General features: G+C 41.4%; 1 protein-coding gene and 1 long non-coding RNA gene across 8 annotated transcripts in view; one reads left to right on the top strand and one right to left on the bottom strand.

Annotated features, from left to right (window-relative positions):
- GAPVD1 (GTPase activating protein and VPS9 domains 1) overlaps positions 1 to 18301 on the top strand; it is a 103449-nt gene that overhangs the window by 73376 nt on the left and 11772 nt on the right. For 4 of the 7 annotated variants that reach the window (XM_064377984.1, XM_012458138.3, XM_064377994.1 and 1 more), the window contains 7 exons: positions 128 to 498; positions 4606 to 4693; positions 5643 to 5723; positions 10192 to 10314; positions 12767 to 12896; positions 13993 to 14102; positions 14410 to 14569. In XM_064377984.1, the coding sequence (XP_064234054.1) occupies positions 128 to 498; positions 4606 to 4693; positions 5643 to 5723; positions 10192 to 10314; positions 12767 to 12896; positions 13993 to 14102; positions 14410 to 14569 (1063 nt within the window). Of the gene's footprint in view, positions 1 to 127; positions 499 to 4605; positions 4694 to 5642; positions 5724 to 10191; positions 10315 to 12766; positions 12897 to 13992; positions 14103 to 14409; positions 14570 to 18301 lie in introns of those variants that run through there. The other 3 variants (XM_064377987.1, XM_064377985.1, XM_064377989.1) reach the window with 2 other exon arrangements.
- On the bottom strand, positions 250 to 18034 carry LOC135275675 (uncharacterized). Its single transcript, XR_010343272.1, has 2 exons — positions 17829 to 18034; positions 250 to 556 (listed from the first exon to the last, which is right to left on the bottom strand). It is a non-coding gene; the product is annotated as an uncharacterized LOC135275675 (long non-coding RNA).

The raw sequence follows: 18301 nt of genomic DNA, 5'->3' as shown, positions 1-18301 counted from the left end.
AACCAGTGAAATGAACTTTTTCACTCATGTCATAGACAGGAGGAGGGAACCAAACCCCTTTGTTAATGCCTTTGTTAGATAAGTTGTGTCTCAGTTACAAAACTGTTTTTTTTTTCCTGTGTTGTAGGGGCTTCTGCTGTGGTAAGGCCAAAGGTTCACTATGCTAGGCCATCGCATCCACCACCAGATCCCCCAATCCTGGAAGGAGCTGTGGGAGGAAATGAGGCCAGGTTGCCAAACTTTGGTTCCCATGTTTTAACTCCAGCTGAAATGGAGGCATTCAAGCAAAGGCATTCTTACCCTGAGAGACTAGTTCGAAGCAGGAGCTCTGATATTGTATCTTCTGTCCGGAGACCCATGAGTGACCCCAGCTGGAACCGGCGTCCAGGAAATGAAGAGCGGGAACTCCCTCCAGCTGCAGCCATTGGTGCTACTTCTTTGGTGGCTGCACCTCACTCATCATCTTCATCCCCGAGTAAGGACTCCTCAAGAGGAGAGGTATGGGATATAGGCCGTGAAGAAGAATTGTGTTCTGTCTGCCTGGTTCTCTTGATATCTGAAATTACATGGAATATATAAATCTAGGATTATAGATGGAGAGTAGTCATGATTAAAGATGATTTGTCAATCTGATGTGCTCGCAACCTATACAACTGTGGTTTTGTAGTAATATTGTCTTGCATTTTTATGACACTTTTAGCTTCTCTCCAAGCAATTTTTATTTGTATTTAAACCTTAACAATATCCCTCTGAGATGTTAGATGAGTTTTTTTCTTTTTTTTTCCGAGACAGAGTTTTACTCTGTCACCCAGGCTAGAGTGCAGTTGCGTGTTCTTGGCTAACTGCAACCTCTGCCTCCCAGGTTCAAGCAATTCTCTTGCCTCAGCCTCCTGAGTAGCTGGGACTACAGACACGTGCCACTACACCCAGCTAATTTTTTATATTTTTAGTAGAGACAGGGTTTTATCATGTTGGTGGGGCTGGTCTCAGACTCCTGACCTTGTGATCTGCCTACCTCAGCTTCCAAAGTGCTGGGATTACAGGCATGAGCCACCATGCCAAGTCCAATGAGTATTTTTTATTTTTTGTTTTAAGCAATCATAAAGTTATAAACAAATTGGAAGTACAATAGAGCAAGTTGCCAACCTGATGCTCTAATACCCCTGGACACTTTAGTGTAAGTTTTTACAAACAAGCAGATTCTCCTACACCTCATGGTACAACCATCAACTTCAGCAGATGAACATTGATAAATTATTGCTGGCTAGTTCTCACACCCCATTCACATGTCCCCAGTTGTCCCTATAACTTTTTTTTTGAAACAGTGTTGCTCTGTTGCTCAGACTGGAGTCAGTGGCATGATCTTGGCTTAGTGCAACCTCCACCTCCCAGGTTCAAGTGATTTTCCTGCCTCAGCCTCCCTAGTAGCTGGGACTAGAGGCGCCTGCCACCATGCCCAGCTAATTTTTGTATTTTTAGTAGAGACGGGGTTTCACCATATTGGCCAGGCTGGGCTCAAACTCCTGGCTTCGTGGTCCACCCACCTAGGCCTCACAAAGTGCTGGGATTATAGGTGTGAGACACTGTGCCCAGCCTCCCATAACAGTTTTTATAGTAAGAAGATTCTATTCAGAATCACAGGCTGCTTTTAGTTGTCATGCCTTTTTAGTCTCTTCAGTCAAGAACAGCCCTCAGTTATTTTTTTTACTCGTATGACCTTGACACTCTTGAAATTTACAGGTCATTTGTTTTCTAGAATGTTCTTCAGTTTAGGTTTGATATTTTCTTATGATTAGATTGAGGTTATCCATCTTTGGCAGGAACATCACTGAAATGACACTTTTTTTCATTGCGCTTTGTCAAGTAGCACTGTTTTAATTTGTCCCATTTCTACGGTGTTCATTTGGATAATTTGATGAAGTGTTGTCTTCCAGGCTTCACCACTGTAAAGTTACTCTTTTTCCCTTTTTAATTAATAAGTATTTTGGGGAGAGGATACTTAAAAAATATGTAACTATACTGTTCTCCATCAAATTTTTAACTTAATCTACTTATTATGTCTATGGTCTTACGGTTTTCTGTCTTTTTAAAATGTGTGTGTGTGTGTGTATTTTTTAGGTAAGTTCTTGTTCTACCACCCATGCTGGAGTGCAGTGGTGCCAACACTGCTCACTGCAGCCTTAACCTCTGAGGCTCAGGCAATTCTCCCACTTCGCTTGAATAATTTTATATTTACTTCGGTCTCCCAGGTAGCTGGGAGTATAGGCATGTACCACATGCTTGGCTAATTTTTTTTTGTAATTTTTTTTTTGTAGAGATGGGGACTCACTTTGTTGCCCAGGTGCCCTGTCTTGAACTCGGGGGCTCAAGCAGTCCTCCTACCCCAGCCTCCCAAGTGTTGGGATTACAGGCGTGAGCCACCCACCATGCCTGGCTCAGTTTTCTGTCTTAGTTAGGGTTTGTCACTCTTATTTATTTTGAAGCCCAGTTGTCTCTGATTTGGCCAGTGGGAACCCCTTTGGGCTGGCTTCTGAGTTCTTTTGATGCACTGCTGTTACTCTTTGAGCGTAGTTTTACTTTCTGGCACAAGATGTTACAAGCGGATACTGTACTTTGTCCTAGTCTGGTCTTTCTCCAAGTACCCTTGTTTCTTTTAATGAAAAATGCTGTTTTGGAAATTGAGCTCTGGATACAGTGTTCCTTTGCTGTGGACAGAGCTAGGGAGTGTGTGTGTGTGTGTGTGTGTGTGTGTGTGTGTACACTCACATTTACCTCTATATTTCCTTTATCTATCTTTCTCCATAAATAGGACCATGAACTTACACTGACACATTTAATTCTAGTCCTGGCACAATAGTTTGTTTTATCTTTCTTCCTTTCCAAATTTGTAACTCCTTTCTCCAACAGTGAGAAATCTATTTTCACTATTCTTCATGTGTGTATTTATTCAATCAGTTCTCCTGTATGTAATCAGTTTCTCCTCCCCACTGTTAAATTAACTCTTTCCTGGCACAGATGCCCTCATTTCTCTGCTAGGGTTCTGATAATTCTTTATCCCAGGCATGTAGATGAAAAATGGAAATTAAGTGATTTGTCCATGGTCACATGATAGGCTAGTAAAGGAATTAACAGTCCCTGTCCTTCGGTGTGCTTTTTTTGTTTGTTTGTTTTGGGTTTTTTTTTTTTTTTTTTTTTTTTTTTTGAGATGGAGTCTCACTCTGTCGCCCAGGCTGGAGTACAATGGCATGATCTCAGCTCACCACAACCTCTGCCTCAAGCAATTCTCCTGCCTCAGCCTCCCAAGTAGCTGGGATTACAGGCATACACCACTACGCTTGAATAATTTTATATTTTGTATTTTTAGAGACGAGGTTTCACCATGTTGGCCTGGCTGGTCTCGAACTCCTGATCTCAGGTGATCCACCCACCTTGGTCTCCCATAGTTCTCGGATTACAGGCATGAGCCACCACACCCAGCCCCTTTTTCATGTTTTAATGATAACTTAGTATTAATTGGTGATCAAAACATGAACTTTGAAGTTGGTTAGGTCTAGGTTTGAGTCTCAGCTGTGCCGCATATATGCTGTGTAACTTTGAGGAAGAGGGGGAGATAACTTTTTTTTTAGTCTCATATTTTTCATCTATAAAAAGGGCCCTAATAAAGGACCTATCTCTGAGGTTACTGTGAAGATTAAATGAGATGATATATATCATTAGTATGCTCAGCTTCTGGCACATAGTACACACTTGGTTTTATTAGTACTACTGCTACCATCTCTACTGCTCTTCTGGAGTTTATTTGCATTTACTTTTTTCATAAATACTTATTGAGTGCCTCATTTACACCAGGCTCTGTATTAAGCCTTCAGTTTATTAACAGTAAGGAGATAGTGCCTACCCTCAAGCAGATGACAGTGTGCTTCAAAAGGCACCTATATGGCAATCAGAAGAGTTTTGCCTTAAGGCGAACAAGACTGGCTTTCTTATTTCACAGACCTACTTAAATCCTTTTAGCCTGAGCAACATAGTAAGACCTTATCTCTACAAAATAAAAATTAAAAATTAGCTGGGCAGCCGGGCACGTTGGCTTATGCCTGTAATCCCAGCACTTTGGGAGGCCGAGGCGGGTGGATCACGAGGTCAAGATATCGAGACCATTCTGGCCAACATGGTGAAACCCCATCTCTACTAAAAAAATACAAAAATTAGCTGGGCATGGTGGCGCGCACCTGTAGTCCCAGCTACTTGGGAGGCTGAGGCAGGAGAATTGCTTGAACCCGGGAGGCGGAGGTTGCAGTGATCCGAGATCGCGCCACTGCACTCCAGCCCGGCGCCTAGTGCCAGAGCGAGACTCTCTCAAAAAAAAAAAATTAGCTGGGCGTGATGGTGTGTACACCTGTGGTCCTAGCTACTTGGGAGGCTGAGGGGAGGTTGGATTGCTTGAGCCAGGGAAGTTGAGGCTGCAATGAGCTGTGACTATGCTACTGCACTCCAGCCTGGGCAACAGAATGAGATCCTGTCTCCAAAAAAAAAAAAAAAAAATCCTTTTCTTAGTAATTTATCCTGCTATCAAACTCCAAATAAAGCCTCCAACTTTTTCTACAGACTGAAGAACGCAAAGATAGTGATGATGAGAAATCAGACAGGAACAGACCTTGGTGGAGAAAACGTTTTGTTTCAGCCATGCCTAAAGGTAATTTTATAAAATATTAGAATGCTATATTAGCAATAAGAAGCGAAGCCCCAGAATCTCTTCAGAGAGCCAATATCTCAATTCCTCTGTGAGACTTCCTGGGCCTGTTTCTAGCTACTTTGAGAGTATAGAAAATGGTTTCACTCAGATGAATGCTAAGGCAGAGCTTTAGAAATATTCTTGTTCTTTGCAGGAAGTGGTAGTGGTTTCGTAAACGGAAGTCATGCCTGTCGCTATTGTTTAAATATCACATACCATTGAAGTTAAAATATCATAAGGACTTTTGACATATATATTGCTATTAATTATTGCAGGAAAATGGGACACTATTGATAATTAAACATTGAAAATTCATCCTTTACATTCCTGGAATAAGTTTAAGCTTTTTATGTCTATGTTCATTGAGAATGTTTATACGATAAATATTAGTGAGTGTTTATTTTGAAAGGTAGCTGTATAAAATTGTTTACTTTTTTGGAACAGCCTGGCATCATTTGAGTTGGCAAAACATCTCTTCCTGAAAGGAGAGATCATCCAGGAGTAAAGATAGAAACTTCTTCCAAAGGCCTCTTCTCAGCACGGTGGCACTCAGGAACTCTGGGGAGAGCTGCTCTCATGCCATACTCAAGCCGCTTGATGAGGAGAGAATGAAGCTAGGAGTTTTGAATGTGTTGCTTTTGAGCAGAGGTTAAGAGTCAGTGGTTTTGATTTAGTCCCAGTGGATTCCTGTTAAATCATTCTTCCTATGACAGATGACTCCAAAGCAGATTCTGAAAGCTCCTTTAAAAACCTTCAATACTATTTTAAGGACAATTATCAGTCAACACTTTTAATTTCTTAGCTTTTAAACTTTTCAGCCTCCTTTCGCTTAGAAATTTTGGCACACCAGTTAACTTCCGAGTAGTGCAGTATGTTGTATGTCACACTACTGACTTTATTTAATTTCCAGCTCCTATACCATTTAGAAAGAAAGAAAAACAAGAAAAAGACAAAGATGATCTGGGGCCTGACAGATTCTCAACACTCACAGGTTTGTAGACCCATGGACTTCCTGGCTCCTTCATTCCCAGAGCACATATTTCATAACACTTTTTCTTGGGTACCATAAGCGTTGCCTTTTTAGAAGAGTGTGTCTGTGTGTGTACAGTGGGGAGTATGTTCTTCATAGCTCTGTGGTTTCCAGTTGGCAGCCACAGTAAACCTCAGTGTACTCTTCCTGCAGACTGCTACCACCATCATCATCCTCATTATCATTACTCTGTTTATGATGAGGCCCCTGATCCTGAGCCTCAAGGTGTACCCTACAACTCGCCATCTAGTGGGATGATGACACACACTGCCTTTTAGGAAAGTGTGGTGACAGTTTTAGTGCTGTGCATGCTTTATCTTTGGATCATTGATTGAATAGTTTTCTCTAACAGTGATCATAGAATTCTACATTTATTTTCATCTATAGTTTGTTCTTGATTATTCAGGATCACAGTGAAATTCTGTTTCACCTAATTGTTTCCTTTTTTTGTGATAAAGTGTTTGTTCAAACAGTATCATAAATGCCAACCGTTATAATGAAAGTTTTAAAAACTTTACTAATTTTTTACAGCTTGAACCATTTTAACATTGCCATCTGACCCAAGGAAAATACAGCTGGGGGTTGGGTTTTTATCTTATTAAATGTTTGTATTTCTGCAGCTGCTTAATGAGCACCCTAAAAAGGGGAGTTTGAGAGTAGTGTGAATGACCCAGCCTTGGGTTTGATAGCTGTGTATTGTCTCCAGTGTTTTATAGAGCATTTAGAGCAAGTTTGTCCAACCCATGGACCTCAGGCCACGTGCAGCCCAGGATGGCTTTGAATCTGGCCCAACACAAATTTGCAAACTTTCTTCAAACAGTATGAGATTTATGCAGGAACCTTTTTTTTTTTTTAAAGCTCATTAGCTATCATTAGGGTTAGTGTATTTTATGTGTGGCCCAAGACAATTTTTCTTCCTTTGTGGCCCAGGGAGGCCAAAAGATTGAACACCCCTGGTCTAGAGGGAAGTTCATTTCTTCTTTTTTTTTTAAATTTTGATTTTGAATTGTTATCCTATTAAGTTAAAGTGAAATTTTTGTTTTGTTAAATAGTTTTATTTAAAAATGGGATAGATAATAGGATAAGAACATCCTCCTCAAATAGTTCAGCATTACAGGTGGAATCCCATTTTAATGCATATTATTCTAATGTTTAGTTCCATATATTTAGATGTATTTCCGTATCCTAGCATATAAGTCCTTGCTTTATTTGAAATGGTAATTTCTCCAGAATAAAGGGATTTGAACAGCAGGAAATGTGCTTACAGGCCAAAGTTCCCTGCTGAGAGTAGCCAAGCCTGTCCTATTCAGTCAGTAAATACTTACTGACCATGTGACTCATGCCAGGCACTGTGCTAAGTGTTGTGGGTATTAAGTCAAATCACGCATGACCTCTGTTCTTCAGGACCTTCCAGTCTGATTGGGAAGAGTTGGAAAGACATTGTCCTTTTGGCAAAATACTTATGTATTTTGCCACATGTTCCTAATGTTAGAAGAACACCAGTGTTTACAGAGTGAATTACTCTTAATAACATCTCATGTTTTAAAAACGTTGAATCACTAACTTTGAAGAAGTTATAAATTATTTTTATTTGATTGTTTGTTTGAAGGAGTTATATTTTACTTACCCTCTTTGGGCAGTATATTTTTCTTGGTCTTTGATACTGGAACTAGAAGCTAAATAGAGTAGAATAAGTCTTTTTCCTAAAGTAATTTGTTTCCTTTGGCTGTGATTCAAGCAGGTTAGCTTCCCTACTGATCCAGAAATTTCTACTTGGTCCTTATTAATGACTCATTGAAAGTTATTATTAAACCAATTTAAACAGGTTATAGGAGGAAATTTTCTAGTAGTCTGTTCATAATTCTGTAACCCTAATTTTTATTTTGCTGTTATCGCCTAATCTTTTTCCACATTTGTACATGGCTTTTTCTTGATTGAATTAGATTATGCATGTGACTTTGTATTCTTCTTTTACCAAGTTATTTTATAAACCCTCTCCCAATTTCTACTAGACATAGTTGGGTTTTAAATCATTTTTATTGGCTATAAAATAATTTATCATGATTTTACTGCAGTGTAAATGTTCTCTTACTATTGGCTATTTAAATTGTTCCCAATTTTTTATTATGAAAATAGTAATCACAGATTTATATATATTGCATTTTTTGTTCACTTTAATTATTCTGGGGGGACAATTTTTAAGAACAGTGTTAATAGAAATAAAGATTATAAGCAACTTTGTGAGTCTCACTGTGTTTAGCCATAATGTATTATATTGTCCCTTTTTCAGAGCTCTCAACAGCACTCAAAAGTAATAACCAACTGGGTGAAGTGGGCCATGCCTATTATCCCAGTTCTTTTTGGGAGGTCAAATTGAGAGGACTGCTGGAGGCCAGGAGTTCGAGGTTACATTGAACTATGTGCCACTGCACTCCAGCCTGGGTAACAGAGCAAGACCTTTTTTCAATTAAAAAAAAAAAAGCAATCGCTAAAAAGTACTTCCCCTTCAAAACAAGATTCTGTAATGATAAATGTGTTATGAGTTTACATTTGGAGAAAGATCAAATTTTATTAGGAATTTCTCATGAATTCAAATACTGTTATAGCAGAAATGCTAAGTTACTTGGGAAATCCTCTCTATATACAGTTGTCCCTCAGCATACTCAGGGAATTGGTTCCAGGACCCTTGCTCCCCCGTCCCATACCGTAATCCCTGCATGCTTGAGTCCTGCAGTTGGCCCTGTGGAACCTGTATGCGCAGAGTTGGCCTTCCTGGTATGCTTGTTTCACAGCTCTCTGTGAAATGTAGTATTTTCTTTTCTCTCTCTCTTTTTTTTTTGAGACAGAGTCTCTCTGTATTGCCCAGGCTGGAATGCAGTGGCATGATCTCGGCTCACTGCAATCTCTGCCTCCTGGGTTCAAGTGATTCTCCTGCCTCAGCCTCCCGAGTAGCTGGGATTGTAGGCATGCGCCACCATGCCCAGCTAATTTTTCTATTTTTAGTAGAGATGGGGTTTCGCCATGTTGGCCAGGCTGGTCTTGAACTCCTGACCTCAGGTGATCCACCTGCCTTGGCCTCCCAAAGTGCTAGGATTACAGGCGTGAGCCACCATGCCCAGCCTAATACAGTATTTTTAATCTGTATTTGATTGCAAGAAACTGTGTGTAAATGGACCTGTGCAGTTCAAACCCATATTGTTCAAGGGTTGTTCAGTTTACTACAATTTTACGGAGACATGAAAACCATATATTTGTTTCATGAAAACAGAAGAAGAGCCTGTGAGCATGCTACTTAACTTCTCTATGTCTTGATTTCATCTTCTGTAAAATAAGAATAACAACAATATTTCTCTGTAAGGTTGTTTGATCACTAATTGAGATAATCTCTATAAGGTGCTTAGCACAGTTCCTGGCATATGGTAAGTTCTCAATAAATGGTAGTTGCTATTAGCTGCTGTAAACACACACACACACACACACGCGTATATATGTATATATACACATATTTGATATGTGTGTGTTTTTATAATTTTCAGAAAATGGGATTCTACTAGAATGTGACCATTTATGGTCACCTGCCTGGCCTAGGTCTATCCCAGGAGTTTGTGTTTCACTATGGAACTTTGTTCTGTAGATCTATAGCAATCCCTTGCTTTAACAACCAGTTAATTAATGACTACCATTTTAGACTCCAGGATAATATTTCTGATGTGCTGATTTTGACAGAGTAATGGTCCTGTCAGTAAACAGTGCTGCATTTGTGACTATGATAAGCTTTTTCTCTGTGCATCTCAGGTACAATTTCCAGCACTCCCCAAGAATGTCTAGATTCTCTAGGAGTGCCTCTGGTATCATTGCATGCACAGAAGTGCTCTATTCCAGTAGCTGCCCTGTCATGGTGAGATCTAGTGAGATAGAATGTGAATATTATTAGTTTTCAAATGCGTGGAGAGAGATTCATAAAGAAAGAATGGAAAAGGACATTTGTTATTATTTAAAGGGGTTTAAGTCTAAATTTGAATAGGTTTTTTTTCCTTCCTTCAGCATGGAGGTGTCTGAATAAATGAAGTCTGCATATAAAAATGCACTGTTGGAAGTTCTGTTAGCATGAATTGCTGATAACAGTGATTTGAGTGTAAACACTTTAGAAATCCGTCATCCATTCAGTCTGCGCTGAACTTTGACATTGTCATTTTGGTGATGATGAGAAGGTGGAGCTACTCTTCCCAATTTCCTGCTTTGGCAAGGCTCTCAGACCTAGAAATGGGATGAGTAGGCAGCTGCATGGTGCCTCTTAACATTGAGATATGTGCTCTTTTTAAGTCTTACCTCCTAATCCGCCTTTGGGATTATGCTACTGGTGTCATACTAACATCAGAATGGGTATAAACCAAAGGGGCTAATTCGCTCACTCTCCTTTCCCTTGCAGATGATCCTAGCCCTAGACTCAGTGCACAAGCTCAGGTCGCTGAGGATATTCTGGACAAATACAGGAATGCCATTAAACGGACCAGCCCCAGTGATGGAGCAATGGCAAACTATGAGAGTACAGGTGATTATCATGACAGAGATTTGAGTAGTAAACTTTTATATCATAGTGATAAAGGTAATCTGAATTTACGTGGCCTTTAAAAGAAAGAATAGCTAAGGGAATCCATCTACTACCTCAAAATTACAGACTTTCTAAATGTTTAAATTGATGTCCTTCTCTGGACTCTCCTGCTAGGCCTGGGTACCCCTGAATATTCAGATGCTTTAGAGTTGTGATCGTTTGCATCTGGGGTGACTGGCCCACAGGGAGTTAGGGCATACTTTAATGGGAGGAGGTTCTTTTTCACTGTCTACAGCTTTCTAATTGTATCCAGTTTTGTACACTCAGTATAGCTGTGGGAGCAGACTATTGGGACAAGTTATCCGTTGTCACCTGCTACTTGTTTTAAAGGATTCTGTTTTTCTCATAGTGGAATACTGAATAGCTTTCAGAAAAATGAGATACAGTCCCCGAAATAAATGAAGGGGAAAGTGTATAAAAACATAAATAGGGGCTGAGCAAGGTGGTTCACGCCTGTAATCCCAGCACTTTGGGAGGCTCAGGTGGGCGGATGACTTGAGGCCAGTTTGAGACCAGCCTGGCCAACATGGCAAAATCCTTTCTCTACCAAAAATACAAAAAATTAGCTGCATTTGGTGGTGCATGCCTATAATCCCAGCTACTCAGATGGCTGAGGCGTGAGAATCGCTTGATCCCAGGAGGCGGAGGTTGCAGTGGCCTGAGATGATGCCATTGCACTCCAGCCTGGGCAACAGCAAGACCCTGTCTCCAAAAAAAAAAAAAAGCGTAAATAGTATACTGCATAAATATGTATTTATGCTTATATGCACATAGAGTAGCTTCTGGAAGTATCTCCAACAAACTGGTAACATGAGTTGGCTCTGAGGAAGACTCCTAGGAAGCCTCAAAGGGAGAGTGGGTAGAAAGGAGAACTTCCTGCATTTTTTTATTTTGAGTAGTTTCCAAATAACAGAAAAATTGAAAGAATAATACAATGAAGGTTCATATACCCTCTATCTAGACTTATCAATTGTTAATGATTTGCCACTTCCCCCATGTTTATACACACACACACACACACACAGAGAATGTGTGTATGTGTGTGTGTGTGTGTGTGTGTGTATGTATATATATATATACTTTTTTTTTTGATACCGTCTGATCTTACTTTGTCACCTAGGCTGGAGTGCCGTAGCACGATCATGGTTTACTGGTGCATCCTCAACCTCCCCAGGCTAAGGCGATCCTCCCATCTCAGCTTCCTGTGTAGCTGGGACCACAGTCATGTTCCACTGTGTCCAGCTAACTTTTGTTTATTTTTGTAGAGAAAAGAGTTTCACCGTGTTGCCGAGAAATGCAAAAGCCATGTCATCGTGGTCTCTCCCTGTATCTTTTCCTGAAGCATTTGAAATTATCTCCAAAGAATAAGGATATTTTCATATATTAACACAATATATTTATTATATTTTGGAACTTTTTATTCTTTTATCTTTTTTTTTTTATTGTAGAGGTGAGGTCTTGCTGTGTTGCCCAGGCTGGTCTTGAATTCCTGAGCTCAAGCGATCTTCCTGTCCCATGCCTGGCCATACTTATTATTTAAATATTTTTTTGTTTTTGTTTTTGTTTTTCTAGATGTGTCTCACTTTATTGCTAAGGCTGGAGTGCAGTGGTGCAATCTCAGCTCACTGCAACCTCCACCTCTCGGGTTCAAGCAATCTCCTGCCTCAGCCTCCTGAGTAGCTGGGACCACAGGTGTTCACTACCACACCTGGCTGATTTTTGTATTTTTCATAGAGACAGGGTTTCACCATATTTGTCAGGCTGGTCTTGAACTCCTGACCTCAGGTCATCCGCCCACCTCGGCCTCCCAAAGTGCTGGAATTACAGGCATGAGGCACCGCACCCAGCTATTCTTGATTAAGACATAAAATCAAATTTGGAAACCCCAGATCTGACCTTGCTGCATTTGTGAGTTGGTCCCCTGGCTTGTTCTTGGGTGTAGCAGAAAGACCTCCAGTAGGGAGAATTAGGATACCTGAACCCATAGTCAACCTCAGCCATTGGCCAACCAAGGAATTTAGAGCAAGCCATTTTCTGACTGGGCAGAAGCCTATGTCTATAAAACGAGGGTATGAAATGTTTTTTGAAGCCTCTTTTTGTTCCCTGGTTCATTGAGTCTGATTACAAGATATTAACTTTATTAAGTTAATGTGGACTTTCATTGTTTTGCATTAGAATTGGATAAGAAGTAAAACCACTCTCTTCTCAGCATTTAGTCTCTTGATACATAATTGTTGCTATTGATAATTCAGTTAAGTATTTGAAGTTTGTTTTTTCTTTCTTTTTTTTCCAGAGAACTCTTATTGTTAGTCAATGCTAATTTATTCTTGAATTGCTCTGAATATTCCAAATGAACCTGGTTATCCTTTTCTTGGGGGTGGGTTTTGTTTAGAGGTTATGGGTGATGGTGAAAGTGCACATGATTCTCCCCGTGAGGAAGCGCTACAGAACATCTCAGCTGATGATCTCCCAGACTCTGCAAGCCAAGCAGCCCACCCGCAGGATTCAGCTTTCTCTTATAGGTATTTTTTTATAGGATTTGGGGCTTTAGGGTTAGGACTTTTCAGCACCATTGCAGTCACGTCAAGTCAAGTGATGTGTTGAATCAATAAATGTATAAAGCAGGGAGAGAAAAATGAAATGCTATTTATTAAGAAGACTTTGTTTCAGTTGTAGATGTTATGTATCCAAAGCTTTAATTCAAGGATTTTAAAAAACTTGGCTGGGCACGGTAGCTCACGCCTGTAATCCCAGCACTTTGGGAGGCTGAGACAGGTGGATCGCTGGAGCCCAGGAGTTGGAGATGAGCTTGGGCAACATAGCGAAACTCTGACTTTATAAAAGAGAAAAAGGAAAAAAAGAGAAAAGAAAAAAAGAAGAAAGGGTTTCTTGTCAGGTAGTGAGCTTATCTTGTGCCATCATCAGAGTTTCTCTAGAGATATGCCAGGAGGCATTCCAGATCTGGGTGCTGGGGGCTTCTGACTTCTGTGGTCCCTCCCACTCTGCCATAATATGCTTTTGTGATTCTTATAGCACCTACCATGGAACTCAGTGTATGAAAAAAGGTCAGAAAGGATTTGTTGTTTGATTCTGGTGCCCTAAAGAATGGTCCTTGCCCCACGCACTTTTATCACCTGGCTCCTTGGGTAATTAGAAAGCCTGTTTTTTTGACAGGTGTGGTGGCCTATAATCCTAGCACATTGAGAGATTGAGGCGGGCGGATCAACTGCTGTCGGGAGTTCGAGACCAGCCTGACCAACATGGAGAAACCCTGTCTCTACTAAAAATAAAAAATTAACTGGGCCCGAGCGTGTTGGTGCATGCCTGTAATCCCAGCTGCTTGAGAGGCTAAGGCAGGAGAATCAAACCCAGGAGACGGAGGTTGCGGTGAGCCAAGATCGCACCATCGCACTCCAGCCTGGGCAATAAGAGTGAAACTCCGTCTCAAAAAAAAAAAAAAGTCTGTTTTTTTTAAGTGGAGTGTCAGTTAAAAATTAACTTTTTAAAAATGTTTGAAACATTTGGGTCCTAAGGTAACATTAATTTATATAGTAAATATTTGTAAAATGTGACCATATCTGGATAAACAAATTAATGTATTTTCTACTCATTCTTCAGAGATGCGAAAAAGAAACTGAGGCTTGCTCTTTGCTCTGCGGACTCTGTTGCCTTCCCAGTGCTGACCCATACAACAAGGAATGGTTTACCAGACCACACAGACCCAGAAGGTAAATTGCTACAGGATTGTTTATTTTTTCCTGTGTTTATGGGTTGCACCATGTGAAATTGCCAGTATTCAGCTATTTAAGCTGTACTGCAATTCCATATGGTTCAACTTAATATGTTTATATTAGTGTCACTTAAGAGCACTTTGGTTACTGGTTTATTAAAATATTTTCTAATTGGGAGTGGCAGTACAGCTTAGTTCTAATGATACACGACAAAGCAGAATTAACATCTCAAATGCTGAGAGTTAGCTTAATTAAGCCCATGGAAATTCTCAATAATAACAGAATTCTTGTTTCTTTTATTTAGACAATGAAATTGTATGCTTTTTAAAAGTTCAAATAGCTGAAGCAATTAATTTACAAGATAAGAACTTAATGGCTCAACTTCAGGAAACAATGCGCTGTGTGTGCCGTTTTGATAATAGGACTTGTAGGAAACTGCTGGCTTCGATTGCTGAGGACTACAGGTAATATACCGCACCTGTTCAGCTTTTAAACTTAGTTTTTAGCTGGAAGTGTTTTCTTTTTGATCCTTCTTTCTTTCTTTTTTTGGAGATGGAGTCTTGCTCTGTAGCCCAGGCTGGCGTGCAGGGGCACGATCTCGGCTCACTGCAACCTCCACCTCCAGGCTTCAAGCAATTCTCCTGCCTCAGCCTCCTGAGTAGCTGAGATTACAGGAGTGTGCCACCACGCCCAGCTAAGTTTTGTATTTTTAGTAGAGACGGGGTTTCACCATGGTGGTGAGGCTGGTCTTGAGCTCCTGACCTTGTGATCCTCCCACCTCGGCTTCCGAAAGTACTGGGATTACAGGCGTGAGCCACCGTACCCAGCCTAATCCTTATTTCAGAACTGAATCAAGGCTTCCTACAAAGTGCTTGGCCATATTTTCCTGGACATAGATTTCTGTGTTAGTCTATTCTCATGCTGCTGATAAAGACATACCTAAGACTGGACAATTTACAAAATAAAAAGGTTTGTTGTGCTTAGAATTCCATGTGTCTGGGGAGGCCTCACAATCATGGTGGAAGGTGAAAGGCATATCTCACATGGCAGCAGACAAAAGAGAGCTTGTGCAGGGAAACCCCTCCTTTTTTAAAAACCATTAGATCTTGTGAGACTTATTCACTATAGTAACAGCACAGGAAAGACCTGCCCCCATGATTCAGTTACTTCCCACTGGTTCCCTCCCATAACACATGGGAATTCAGGATGAAATTTGGATGGGGACATAGCCAAACCATATTATTCTGCCCCTGGCTCCTCCTGAATCTCATATCCTCACATTTCAAAACCAATCATGCCTTCCCAGCAGTCTCCCAAAGTCTTAACTCATTCAGCATTAACTCAGAAGTCCACAGTCAGAAGTCTCATCTGAGACAAGGCAAGTCCCTTCTGCCTGTGAATCTGTAAAATCAAAATCAAGTTAGTTACTTCCTAGATATAATGGATGTACAGGCATAGGGTAAATAATAGCCATTCCAAATGGAGAAATTGGCAGAAACAAAGGGGCTGCAGGCCCCATGCAAGTCTGAAATCCAGCAGGGCAGTCAAATCTTAAAGCTCTAAAATGATGAACTCCTTTGACTTCATGTCTCACATTCAGGTCACACTGATGCAAGAGGTGGTCCTTTTTTTTTTTTTTTTTTTTAAGACGGGATTTTGCTCTTGTGCAATGGTATAATCTCGGCTCATTGCAACCTCCACTTCCTAGGTTCAAACAATTCCCCTGCCTCAGCCTCCCAAGTAGCTGGGATTACAGGCATGCACCACCACCCCTGGCTAATTTTATATATATATATTTTTTTAGTAGAGATGGGTTTCATCATGTTAGCCGGGCTGGGTTTGAACTCCTGACCTCAAGTGATCCACCTGCCTCAGCCTCCCAAAGTGCTGGGATTGTAGGCATGAGCCACTGTGTTCCCATGATTGTAGGCAGCTCTGCTCCTGTGGCTTTGCAGGGTACAGCCTCCCTCCCAGCTGCTTTTATGGGCTGGTGTTGAGTCTCTGGCTTTTCTAGGTGCATAGTGGAAACTATCAGTGGATCTACCATTCTGGGGTCTGGAGGATGGTGCCCCACTAGGGACTCTGTGTGGGGTCTCCGACCCCACATTTCCTTTTCATACTGCTCTCACAGAGGTTCTCCATGGACCCTGCCCTTGCAGCAAACTTCTGCCTGGGCATCCAGGTGTTTCCATACATCTTTTGAAATCAAGGCCAGGCACAGCGGCTCACACCTGTAATCCCAGCATTTTGGGAGGCCGAGGCAGGTGGATCATGAGGTCAAGAGTTCGAGACCAGCCTGACCAACATAGTGAAACCCTGCCTCTATTAAAAATACAAAAATTAGCTGGGCACAGTGGCACATGCCTATAGTCCCAGCTACTCAGGAGGCTGAGGCAAGAGAACTGCTTGAACCCAGGAGGCAGAGGATGGAGTGAGCCAAGATCATGCCACTGCACTCTAGCCTGGGCAACAGAGTGAGACTCTGTCTCCAAAAAAAAAAAGGAAAGAAAAATTTAGGCAGAGATTCCTAAACCCTAATTCTTGACTTCTGTGCACCCACAGGCTCAAAACCATGTGGAAGGTGCCAAGGCTTGGGACTTGCACTCTCTGAAGCTACAGCCCAAGCTCTAGTTGGCCCCTTTTCAGCCATGGCTGAAGTGGCTAGGAGGCAGAACACCAAGTCCCTAGGGTGCATACAGCACGGGATCCCTGGCGCAGCCCACAAAAGCATTTTTCCTCCTAGGCCTCTGGGCCTTTGATGGGAGGGGATACCATGAAGACCTCTGACATGCCCTGGAGACATTTTCTCTGTTGTCTTGGGGGTTAATATTTCAGTTCCTCATTACTTATGCAAATTTCTACAGCCAACTTGAATTTCTTCTCAGGAAATGGTATTTTCTTTTCTATTGCATTGTCAGGCTGCAAAGTTTCTAAACTCTTACGCTCTGCTTCCCTTATAAAACTGAATGCTGGCCAGGCATGGTGGCTCACACCTGTAATCCCAACGCTTTGGGAGGCGAGGTCAGGAGTTCAAGACCAGCCTGGCCAACATAGTGAAACCCTGTCTCTACTAAAAATAAAAAAATTAGCCGGGCATGGTGGCACACACTTGTAGTCCCTGCTACTCAGGAAGCTGAGGCTGGAGAATCACTTGAACCCTAGTGACAGAGATTGTGGTGAGCCGATCATGCCACTGCACTCCAGCCTGGGCAATAGAGTGAGACTCTGTCTCAAATAAAAAAAGAAAAAAAAATTAGCTGGGCATGGTGGTGGTGGGCACCTGTAATCCCAGCTATTTGGGAGGCTGAGACAGGAGAATCGCTTGAACTTGGGAGGTAGAGGTTGCAGTGAGTTGAGATCACGCCACTGCACTCCAGCCTGGGCAAAAAGAGTGAAACTCTGTCTCAAAAAAGGAAAAAAAAAAGAAAACCGAATGCCTTTAATAACACCCAATTCACCTCTTGAATACTTTGCTGCTTAGAAATTTTTTCTGCCAGATACTCTAAATCACCTCTCTCAAGTTCAAAGTTCCACAAATCCTAGGGCATGGGCAAAATGCCACCAGTCTCTTTGCTAAAACATAACAAGAGTCACCTTTTCTCCAGTTCCCAATGAGTTCCTCATCTCTATCTGAGACCATCTCAGTCTGGACCTTATTGTTCATATCACTGTCAGCTTTTCATCAAAGCCATTCAACAGATCTCTAGAAAGTTTCAAACTTACCCACATTTTCCTGTCTTCTTTTGAGCCTTCCAGACTGTTTCAGCCTCTTCCTGTTACCCAGTTTTAAAGCCGCTTTCACATTTTCAGGTGTCTTTTTAGCAGTACCCCCTTCTTGGTATCAGTTTACTGTATTTGTTCTCACGCTGCTGATAAAGACATACCCGAGACTGGGCATTTTGCAAAAAAAAAAGAGGTTTAATTGGGTTAACAGTTCCATGTCGCTGGGGAGGCCTCACAATCATGGCAGAAGGTAAAAGTCACATCTCACGTGGTAGCAGACAAGAGAGCTTTTGCAGCGAATTCTCCCTTTTAAAACAATCAGATCTCGTGAGACTTACTATCATGAGAACAGCACAGGAAAGACCTGCCTCCATGATTCAGTTATCTCCCACCGGACCCCACTCACAACGTGAGAATTCAAGATGAGATTTGAGTGGGGACACAGCCAAGCCATATCAATTTCCAAGCAACAT

This window comes from Aotus nancymaae, unplaced genomic scaffold (assembly GCF_030222135.1).
Source record: "Aotus nancymaae isolate 86718 unplaced genomic scaffold, 86718_ANA_hifiasm-v0.15.2.pri h1tg000003l, whole genome shotgun sequence".
NCBI classification, from domain to species: Eukaryota; Metazoa; Chordata; class Mammalia; order Primates; family Aotidae; genus Aotus; species Aotus nancymaae.
This window is presented reverse-complemented; position numbering and strand designations above follow the sequence as displayed.